Source organism: Fringilla coelebs (genome assembly GCF_963513975.1).
Source record: "Fringilla coelebs genome assembly, chromosome: 23".
Lineage (NCBI taxonomy): Eukaryota > Metazoa > Chordata > Aves > Passeriformes > Fringillidae > Fringilla > Fringilla coelebs.
In genome coordinates this window covers 2,895,689-2,906,814 of record NC_140049.1, presented here as the reverse complement: position 1 = coordinate 2,906,814, position 11,126 = coordinate 2,895,689, and the positions used below count along the sequence as shown (strand labels likewise).

The 11,126-nt window shown below is 44.8% G+C and overlaps 1 protein-coding gene across 5 annotated transcripts; it reads left to right on the top strand.

The window, feature by feature from the left end:
- Positions 1 to 394: 394 nt before the first annotated feature.
- On the top strand, positions 395 to 10,445 carry PPP1R15B (protein phosphatase 1 regulatory subunit 15B). 5 transcript variants are annotated; one of them, XM_084220839.1, is made up of 3 exons: positions 395 to 1,914; positions 5,140 to 5,157; positions 7,420 to 10,445. In XM_084220839.1, exons 1-3 carry the CDS (start codon positions 523 to 525, stop codon positions 7,612 to 7,614), a joined length of 1,605 nt encoding a protein of 534 aa, XP_084076965.1. In that variant the 5' UTR covers positions 395 to 522; the 3' UTR covers positions 7,615 to 10,445. The 5 variants fall into 5 exon arrangements, with proteins under 5 accessions (XP_084076965.1, XP_084076964.1, XP_084076966.1 ...); XM_084220838.1 differs by lacking the exon at positions 7,420 to 10,445 and adding an exon at positions 6,556 to 7,392; XM_084220840.1 differs by lacking the exon at positions 5,140 to 5,157 and having other exon boundaries at positions 7,402 to 10,444.
- The last annotated feature ends 681 nt before the right edge of the window (positions 10,446 to 11,126 follow it).

The following is an 11,126-nucleotide window of genomic DNA, read 5'->3' as shown; positions in this document are numbered from 1 at the left end:
CACCGCACCCTCCAGAACGCCGAGCCCTGGGGGTCTGGGGCCTGCCTCCCTCAACTCCCAGCATCCTGCAGCTCCTCACCCAGCGCTGTCCCTGGAGCTGACCAAGTGTCCCCAGAGTGTCCCCAGAGTGTCCCGTGACCAGCCCCGGGTGGGCTCGGGGTCCCCCCGCTCCCCCAGACCCCGCCGCGCCGCTAGGGGGCGCTGCCGTGCGCCGCGCGCCGGCTGATGCAATCCCCGCGGGGCGTGGCCACACTGCGGAGTGGGCGTGGCACCGCCGACACCGCCCAATGGGAGGTGGTGACGCGAAGTAGGCGGGGCAGAGAGGTGACGCCCCGCCCCTCCCTCTGGGGGCGGGAAGCGCTGAGGCGGCAGCGCCGCCATTTTGTGCTGAAGCTGCCTCAGGATGGAGTCGAAACCCGAACCGGAGCTGCCCTACGCCCCCCGAGCCTTCAGACTCATCGCCTCAACACGGAGCGCCGCTCCACACGCCCCTCCGCACCGCTGGCAGCGCTGAACGGCCTCATGGAGCACAGCGGACGCGAACGCGCCGGCCCCGGCTTGGGATGGGCCCGACTGGGCCTGGCCGGGGCCTGGCCGAAGCTGGCGGGGCCCAGCGCGGCGCCCGCCGGCGGCTCGTCCCAGGCGAGCCCGCCCTTCTCGTGGCTGCGCGTGGTGTCGCAGCTGCTGTCGCCGCTGCCCGCCCTCCTGCAGCGGCTGCTGCCCGGCGCCGCGCTGAGCTCCGCGCTCTGCCCCGCCAAGGCGCCGCCGCCGCTGGTGCTGCTGCCCAAGGCGGACACCTCGCTGGACTGGAGCGGGGAGGAGCTCCCGGAGAAGCGGCCGGAGGGCGGCCCGGAGCCGGCGGGGCTGTGGGGAGCAGGGCTGGTGCGGAGCAGCCTGGGGGCCATTGCCATGGATTGGTACGTGCCGGGCTTGGAGCAGGGTAAGAGCCACCTGCCGCAGCCGCTGCGAGCCGAGGGCTTGCCCGAGGTTGAATTCCTGCGCAGCAAGCGCCTGGCGTTCCTCCAGCGCTGGCATCTGCCCGTGCCCGACCCTGACCACGGCTACCACAGCCTGGAGGAGGAGCAGCAGCAGCAGCACAAGGGAGTCTGCCGGGAAATTGGGGAGCAGCGCGGCGATAGCGGCGATTTAGAGCAGCCCGAGGATGCGGGGAGACAGCCCGGAGGTGTCCCCGGGGAGCAGGAGGGGCTCCGGGCCGCGGCTGAGGAGGGGGAAGCCTTGGCCGAAGGGGAACGTGAGGACTCGGAAACAGAGCAAGACTTCCCAATTTCCACCAGACCCGCCTGTGCGAATAAATTAATCGATTATATCATCGGGGGAGTATCCAGCGGGGAGGAGAGTGAGGGTGAGGAAGACTGGGATGATGGTGATGATGATGATGAAGATGATGATGATGGGTTTGACAGCGAAGAGCTGCCCTCGGACTCAGACGCCGGCAGCCAGGACGGGGAGAGGCTTCATCTGTGGAATTCCTTCTACAGCTTGGATCCCTACAACCCTCAGAACTTCACAGCCACCATCCAGACGTCTTCCAGCGAGCCGGGAAAGGGAATGTCGGACGTGGAGGAGGAGGAGGAGGAGGAAGACTCGTGGGCAGAGTCCTCCGAGGGCTCGCCTAGTTCCGAGGAGGACGAGTGGGACTGTGAGAGCGTGGATGAGGCAGAGAACTTGAAACTTTGGAACTCGTTCTGTAGCTCGGACGATCCCTATAACCCTTTCAATTTCACGGCGGCCTTTCAGACAGCGGAGAAAAAAGGGACGCCGGGTTTGCAGGGGGCAGAGAGGGCGAGTTCTGTCACCTCGGAGCATTTCAGCGTGTGTAGGGTACAGCTGGAAAAACACAACTGCGAACTGGGGCAGAGCAGGGAGAAAACTGCGAGTTCCAAGAGGAAAAAGGTACAGGTTTTATTAATATTTTTTGCGTTTTGGGATTGTTAAAAAAAAAAAAACCCAAAGCGCCAAGTGGGGGTGAGGTCAGCGTTCCATATGTGCTGATAAATTTCCCTGGAATGCTGCGCCTCATCCTTGGCACGTGATGGGAAATTCTGAGACTCATTCTGAAACTCGCTGACGACCGAGGCGGGGAATTTTTTTTTCTCTAAGACTCAAAAAGTTCTGTTTCCGTTTTTCTAGTTGTAATTTCTCTTCTGTTTCTCTTGTGGTTTCGACGTCAGAGAAACTCCAGGCCCGGAGTGGAAATTTTTCCCTGAGAAACTCCAGAGCTGTGAGGAGTTTGCCTGAAAAGCGCCAGTTTTGTGAAAAGGAAGTTACTTCGGACTTGAAACCGAAAGATTTTTTAAAGATTTTTTTATAACCCACGTTATTCGGTGCTCTGGAGTTTGGTTCCTATATAAATTATCCAATATTCCCATTTTAAGATATTATTAAATATGATCATGTTACATTATTTATAAATATAATATTTCTATTATATTTATGAGTTAGCTATTTATGGGTTTGCTAAAAGATTTTTTTAGGATTTTTTTATAACCCACGTTGTTCAGTGCTCTGGAGTAAATTTGGGTTCCTATATAAATTACCCAATATTCCCATTTTAAGATATTATTAAATACTATCATGTTAAATTATTTATAAATATAATATTTCTGTTATATTTATGAGTTAGCTATTTATGGGTTTGCTATTTATTAGACAGCTATTTGTAGGAGGGATGTAATCAAAAACCGGACTTTTGAGCCCAAACAGATTAATTTGATTTCCTAAGTAATTTGGGCATTAATAATTATATTAATGCCTGTGCTGGGATGCAGACAAACAGGAATTTATCCTAAATTTTGTGGTGCTGCAGGTGTTCAAGGTGGATACCTCAAACATCTGGATGAGGAATCACTTGAATACCAAATCCCTGAGCAATCCAGGTGGAACAAACCATGCAAACAGCAAATATTTACAATTCTTTCCTATTTTTCCAGCAGATACATTTATTTTCTCCCTTAATTTCGCTTAATAATTAATTCAGAGCACTCCCAAGCGGCAGGGCTGCGATTGCAGCGGGAATTTTTGGCTCAGGTGCCGTCGGGGCAGTGGTGAAAGAAGGGATGAGCTGGCTGCAATATCGCACATGATGTCAGAGCCGCGGGAATTGTGGCTCCGACTGATGTAAAAAAGCTGCAAGGAGGGGACGGGCTGATGTAACAGCTCCTGAAGCGGCTGCTGCACAGGCCAGGCACCTTCCTGAGGATTCCCGGGAATTTTTGGGATTATCCAGCCAGCTCAAGGCCATTCCCAGCTGGAATCCTGGTGGTTTTTTTTCCCAAATCCATCAAATCTGGGAGTGTTGGTGGCGCGTTGGGCTCGGCTGTGTCAGGGCACCTGCTGCTCCCTGGGAATTTCTGCATCCCCAACTCCTGATTTTTGGAGTCACCCCTTCATCCCATCCTTGGTCAAAGCCCCCCTGGGACAGTGGGAAGTGTCCCTCATGGAATGGCATCACCCAAACCCTTCTGGAATTCCAGATTTTCCTGTTTGGAAGCTCCCTGCAGCACCAACACCTTCCTCCTTGTGCTGATAAATCCTAGGAATGGAGCAGCATATTTTTATTTTTACATTTCCATGGGGTTTTTTTTCTTGCTTCCAGGAATATTTATCCTGTAGCAGAGTTTGTTTTGAAGAATCAATCCTGATTTTAGAGGTGCTGACAGTTCAGTTTGTGCCTTTTTATAGCTGAATGCAAAGGCACAAATAATCCAGCAGGAGCCTAAAATAAGCTGGGTTCAACTCAGACTTAAATCCTTACTGTGATCTTAGTCTAAACCCTACCAAGTGCAGATCTTGAGCCTATAAATTCCTTTATTTACTTAAAATAGCTGAATAGCTGCGAGAAGGTGTTAAAAGTGACAGTTTGGGGTGTATATTTATGTAATAAACTCCACCCTCTGGAATTCCAGGAGGGATTGTGAGTTTGGTGTGTATATTTTTAATTTCATTGCATTAACTCCACCTTCTGCAGTTCCAGGAGGGATTGTGACAGTTTTTCTGTGTATATTTTTAATTTTATTGCATTACCTCCATCCTCTGGAATTCCAGGAGGTATTGTGAATTTTGTGTGTATATTTTTAATTTCATTACATAAACTCCACCCCCTGGAATTCCAAAAGGGATTGGGACAGTTTTTGTGTGTATATTTTTAATTTCATTACATAAACTCCACCTTCTGCAATTCCAACAGGGATTGTGACAGTTTTTGTGTGTATATTTTTAATTTCATTACATAAACTCCACCCCCTGGAATTCCAAAAGGGATTGTGACAGTTTTTGTGTGTATATTTTTAATTTCATTACATTACCTCCACCCCCTGGAATTCCAGGAGGGATTGGGACAGTTTTTGTGTGTATATTTTTAATTTCATTGCATTATCTCCACCCCCTGGAATTCCAGGAGGGATTGTGAGTTTTGTGCGTATATTTTTAATTTCATTGCATTACCTCCACCCCCTGGAATTCCAGGAGGGATTGTGACAGTTTTTGTTTGTATATTTTTAATTTCATTACATAAACTCCACCTTCTGCAATTCCAGGAGGGATTGGGACAGTTTTTGTGTGTATATTTTTAATCCAGGACGGGTTGTTCCGGTCACGTTGCCATGAGTGCTGTCCTGTTCCTTCCTTATCTGTCCCCGTGGTGACTCACGGGGCTCTTGACTCAACAAAACCCTTCTGAGTTTTTTTTGTTTGTTTTTGTTTTTGCTTTTTTTTGGAGGGGTTGTCACGTAATCCTCAGCAATCCCAGAATCCCAGCGGGGATCCCATAGTCCCAGCAGCAGTTCCACACATATTTAAATAATATTCTATTTATTTTTATCATATTTTTATTCCATATTTTTAATTCATATTTTAAATCAATTTTTATCCATATTTTATTTATTTTTATCTATTTTTTCTGGTTTTTATCCACCTTCCAGCCTGACTTTGGACACTCCCAGGGATGGAGCAGCCACAGCTCCTCTGGGAATCCCATCCCAGTCAGGAACTCCTTCCCAATATTCCTGAAAAAAACATCCCAACCTTTTCACCACTCAAAAACTTTGACTCAAACCCAAAATCCACCACTTTAAACTTCAGTTTGCTAAGAATTTTTGACTGAACCCCTTCATTTTGCAGGTGACATTCCACGAGGAGGTGACAGAGTATGACATAAGCAGCGAGGAGGACCAGAAATGGCCTCGTGTTCTGATTATTTTTATAATATTTCAAATCCATATTTTAAATCCATATTTTATTTATTTTAATCTATTTTTTCCAATTTTTATCCAGCCTTCTGTGTGACTTTGGTCACTCCCAGGGATGGAGCAGCCACAGCTCCTCTGGGAGTCCCATCCCAGTCAGGAATCCCTTCCCAAAACGACTCAGAAAAAATTCCCAACCTTTTCACCACTCAACAATTTCAACTCAAACCCCAAAACCACAATTTTAAATCTCAGTTTGCTGAGAATTCCTGACTGAACCCCTTCATTTTGCAGGTGACATTCCACAAGGAGGTGACAGAGTATGACATAAGCAGTGAGGAGGACCGGAAAGGGCCTCATATTCTGATTATTTTTATAATCTTTTAAATCCATATTTTGGATCCATACTTTATTTATTTTAATCTATTTTTTCCAATTTTTATCCAGCCTTCTGTCTGACTTTGGTCACTCCCAGGGATGGAGCAGCCACAGCTCCTCTGGCAATCCCATCCTCATAGGAATCCCTTCTCAACACCCCTCAGAAAAAATTCTCAACTTTTTCACCACTCAACAATTACAACTAAAACCACAAAACCACAATTTTAAACTTCAATTTACTGAGCACTCCTGACTGAATCCCTTCATTTTGCAGGTGACATTCATGAGGAGGTGACAGTAATACACAAGCAGTGAGGAGGACCGGAAAGGGCCTCATATTCTGATTATTTTTATAATCTTTAAAATCCATACTTTTGATCCATATTTTATTTACTTTAATCTATTTTTTTCTGGTTTTTATCCACTCTCCAGCCTGACTTTGGACGCTCCCAGGGACGGAGCAGCCACAGCTCCTCTGGCAATCCCATCCCAGTCAGGAACTCCTTCCCAATATTCCTGAAAAAAAATCCCAACCCTTTCACCACTCAAACCCCAAATCCACAATTTTAAACTTGAATTTGCTGAGAATTCCTGACAGAATCCCTTCTTTTGCAGGTGACATTCCACAAGGAGGTGACAGTGAGGAGGACCAGAAAGGGCCTCATATTCTATTTATTTTTATAATCTTTTAAATCCATACTTTTGATCCATATTTTATTAATTTTACCTATTTTTTCTGGTTTTTATCCACATTCCAGCCTGACTTTGGACACTCCCAGGGATGGAGCAGCCGCAGCTCCTCTGGGAATTCCATCCTAGTCTCATCCCTTCCCAACACCCCTCAGAAAAAATTGCCAACTTTTTCACCACTCAACAATTTCAACTCAAACCACAAAACCACAATTTTAAATCTCAGTTTGCTGAGAATTCCTGACTGAATCCCTTCATTTGGCAGGTGACATTCCAGGAGGAGGTGACAGAGTATTACATCAGCAGCGAGGAGGACCGGAAGGGACCTCATATTCTGATTATTTTTATAATCTTTAAAATCCATACTTTTGATCCATATTTTATTTACTTTAATCTATTTTTTTCTGGTTTTTATCCACTCTCCAGCCTGACTTTGGACACTCCCAGGGATGGAGCAGCCACAGCTCCTCTGGGAGTTCCATCCCAGTCAGGAACTCCTTCCCAATATTCCTGAAAAAAAAAATCCCGACCTTTTCACCACTCAAACCCCAAAACCACAATTTTAAATCTCAGTTTGCTGAGAATTCCTGACTGAATCCCTTCATTTTGCAGGTGACATTCCAGGAGGAGGTGACAGAGTATTACATCAGCAGTGAGGAGGACCGGAAGGGACCTCATATTCTGATTATTTTTATAATCTTTAAAATCCATATTTTTGATCCATATTTTATTAATTTTTACCTTTTTTTCTGGTTTTTATCCACATTCCAGCCTGACTTTGGACACTCCTAGGGATGGAGCAGCCACAGCTCCTCTGGGAGTTCCATCCCAGTCAGGAACTCCTTCCCAATATTCCTGAAAAAAAAATTCCCAACCTTTTCACCACTCAACAATTTCAACTCAAACCCCAAAAAACACCACTTAAAGCTTCCATTTCCTCTGAATTCCTGACTTTGGACACTCCCAGGGATGGAGCAGCCACAGCTCCTCTGGCAATCCCATCCTTATAGGAATCCCTTCCCAAAACGACTCAGAAAAAATTCCCGACCTTTTCACCACTCAAACTCCAAAACCACAACTTTAAACTTGAATTTGCTGCAAATTCCTGACAGAATCCCTTCTTTTGCAGGTGACATTCCAGGAGGAGGTGACAGAGTATTACATCAGCAGCGAGGAGGACCGGAGGGGTCCCTGGGAGGAGCTGGCTCGGGACGGCTGCAGGTTCCAGAAACGCATCCAGGAGACCGAGGAGGCCATTGGCTACTGCCTGAGCACTGAGCACAGACTGAGGGTATTCCACAGGCTCCAGGAATCCCATTCCCACAGGACTGACCCCTTCTAGCACCTTCCACCTCCTGCAATTTGCCTGACCCTTAAATTAATGAAATCTCAACCGCCAGTGGCAGCTGCATGTGCTGAAACGGGGAGAAAAAAATGGGATTTTTTTGGTTTTCCCCAGTTTGATATTCAACAAATTCTCCTTTTGATATCCAGATAAAAATACCCCCTGGAGCTCTCTGAAAAGGGTGCTCTAATTGCATTCCTGTTAATTAGCACCTGACTGCTTGGGGTTCCATCCATTCCCAAAAAATGCCTTTTCCTGCCGTTCCTTGGGAAGCCTGGGGACTGTTCCTTTGGATTTTTGCACTTTGGAAACAAAAAAAAAAACAAAGCAAAACCTATTTTGAAGGAAATATTTATGGGGTTCATTCCCTAAAATTGCAGTTTTGATTTAAAATTCCTTGAGGGATGTGCAGGTGAGGGTTTATTTTATATTTTTTTGTGTGTGTGTTTCTCTATTTTTCCAGCTTCTCCAAAAGCCTCATTTTTAAAAATCTTTTCCTTTAAGTGATTTTTTTTCCCCCACTTTTTTTTTTTAATTGGAATAATCCAATTTTTTGATATTTCTGGAGCTTTTTGAGGTTTGAATATTCCAGCCAAGCTTTGGTTTGATTGATTTAAATAATTCCAGGATTATTCCAAAGGCTTCTGACTGCTTGTCCAACAAATTCCTTCTTTTTAGGACAAGGAAATTCCTCATCCCAATTAATAATTAAAATTTAATGAGGCTGTGGATGATGCTTGAATTTAGGGAGGAAAATTCCTGAATTATTTAATTAATTTTTGCTGTAGTTCTGCTATGGGAGAGGGATTGAAGTGAATTTTTATATCCAATCTGTTTTTCCTGATAATTTTCTTGGATTCAAGGAAATTTTAAAGGCAAAAATTCCTTATTTTCTTTCCCAAAAATCAGTATTAACTCTTTGTGTCTGCACTGGGGTCACCAAAAACATTTCAGTGAGAGGACAAAACTCTTTATTTATATTCTTAATTTAAAATATTAATATTATTTAATCAAAATCCTTGAGGGGGGAAAAAGGGGTTTGGAGCTGGAGGTTGGTGTGGGAATTTTCCAAGCAGGGAAAATAAAAATGGAAAAATTCCAATGTTTGCACAAAGTTGGGTCAATAAATCAATTATTTGTTCAGCTGGCCAGAATAATTTCCATTTTGTAGAAGAAAAAACTTCAAGTGCTTTAAATTTATCCTTAATTCCTTCAGTTTTTAATCTGGAAGAAAATAATTTCTTTATCCTGATTTGAAAATTCCAGAAATTTTGGATTTATCCTTTATTTTTATTGCAGGAAGTGTCTTCCTTGAGTTGAAGAATCCTCTTTTTGTGGTGCAATTAGAAAATTAAATTAATGGTGATTCAAATTCCAACTGTTTGCCATCCTAAAAATTGGATTTTTTTCCTCAAAAAAAAGGAAAAAAATTAAAAGTGAACAACAAAAAATGTGGATTTCTGATCATTCCAAGGAAAACCCACGACAGGAATTTTTCCATGGATCTCCCAGTTGGTTTTTCCCACGGATCTCCCAATTTCCCCTGGGATTTTTTGGGACTTTTGGGATTTTTTGGGATTTTTTTGGGATTTTTTGGGATTGTGGTGCTTCAGTTCTTTATGGACAACTCGGATTTCTTGGTGCTCGGGAGAACCTTGGGAGTGCTGGGAATCCACAGCTGCTTGGAAAAAAAATGGGATCTGGAGAAGGAACAGCTGAAACCTTGGAAAAATCAGATTTTTTTAATCAGAATTCCCACTGATGATCATCTCCCACTTCTCCAACCTCCTTTTTTTCCTTCTATTCCAGCTAAAAATTGAATTTATTTACCACCAAACCCATCCCTGAACACCTCAGAGCTCCTTTTTCCCCTCTAAAATTCCTTAAAATAAATGGGAAGCAAAACTTGGAGGGATTTAAATCAAAACTGTGATCTGCAGATTTTTATTTTTGTATCATTTAGGGGGGGAAAAGTTTGGATTTGGCTTTCTATGAATTTTCCTTGATTTGTGGCCGCTTTGTTGGGTTTTTTCTACCTAAAAATTCTATTTCTGTACATAAGAAACTATTCAGGACTAATCTGTGTGTTGTAATAAAGAGATTTGCAAGATAAATTTGGGGAAAAAAACCAGCTGGAAAATCCAAATTTGGATTTTCTGGGTGGTGAGAGGCTGTGTTTGTCATTCCCTGGGGTTTAGGGCAGGGAATTCCTGGCAGGAGCTGGGAAATTATCCCAAAATTAGGATTGAAGGGGCCTGGAGGAATAAACTGGATTTTTTTCCAGGGATTCTGATGAAGGATTTTTGGGATTTAACCAAAATCCTGCTCCCTTTGGAGCTCCCTCAGGGTTCTGTGCTCATTCCCTGGGAACCTCTGGAATTCTGGGGGAGTTTTGGAAAGAAATTCCAACTTAAAACCCCAAACTTCACTCAGAATTCCCACCTTGGAGCACAATCCATGTTTTCCTCTCCTTATTCATCCCTAAAAACACCTCGAGGTTGATTTTCCTGATGATCAGGATAAAAAACTTCTGGAATAAAAGGAAAAAACCCAGGGAATTATTCCTGAAAAATAATAAAAATAAAGCTGGACATGGGCAATGTGGGGGAGGTTTTAAAAAATCTGCTTTAAAATGAAAATTGGGATTTCTCCATGGGAAAACTTCCCTGGTCTTGGCTGAACATCCAATTTCCAGCTGGAGCACACAAATCCCACTGGGAATTCTTTATCCCACTCAGAGGAGAAAAATTCCTGCTCCAGAGCTGCAGCTTCTCCACAGGATTGGAGAATTAATTAATTTGAGGCCCTGAGGTGCTGCTTTGATCCCAAAATTCAGATTTTTTTCCTGGAGCTGGGAAGCAGGAGAAGGAAGAAATGTGGGATTGTGTTCCAGCTCCACCTTGGGCTGCTGAGCTCTGAGTGGGGTTTAACCCAAGGGGTTTTTTTGGGGTTTTTTGGAGGGGATGAAGGGATTTAAATAGGAATAAAGGCTTGGAGCTGCCCTCAGGATAAGAACCCTGGCTGCTTTCCTGGCCTGGGGTTTTGGGATGTGCATGGAATTTTTCCTGAGCTGTCCTCGCCTTCCATTGCTGCTCCTTGCCAAAAAATAAAAAATCATGGAGGGGTTTGGGATGGGAGAAACTGCAGAGACCCCCCAGTCCCACCCTGGGTCTGTCCCAGAGAGCTCCAAGAAAAAGCTCAGGATGTGGGAATGTGCCCCTGGAGGAGGAGCTTCCCTTTCCCCTTTCCCTTTTCCCCTTTCCCTTTTCCCCTTTCCCTTTTCCCCTTTCCCTTTTCCCCTTTCCCTTTCCCCTTTCCCTTTCCCCTTTTCCCTTCCCCTTTTCCTTTCCCCTTTTCCTTTTCCCCTTTTCCTTTTCCCCTTTTCCTTTTCCCCTTTCCCTTTTCCCCTTCCCTTTTCCCCTTTCCCTTTTCCCCTTTCCCTTTTCCCCTTTCCCTTTTCCCCTTTCCCTTTTCCCCTTCCCTTTTCCCCTTTCCCTTTTCCCCTTTCC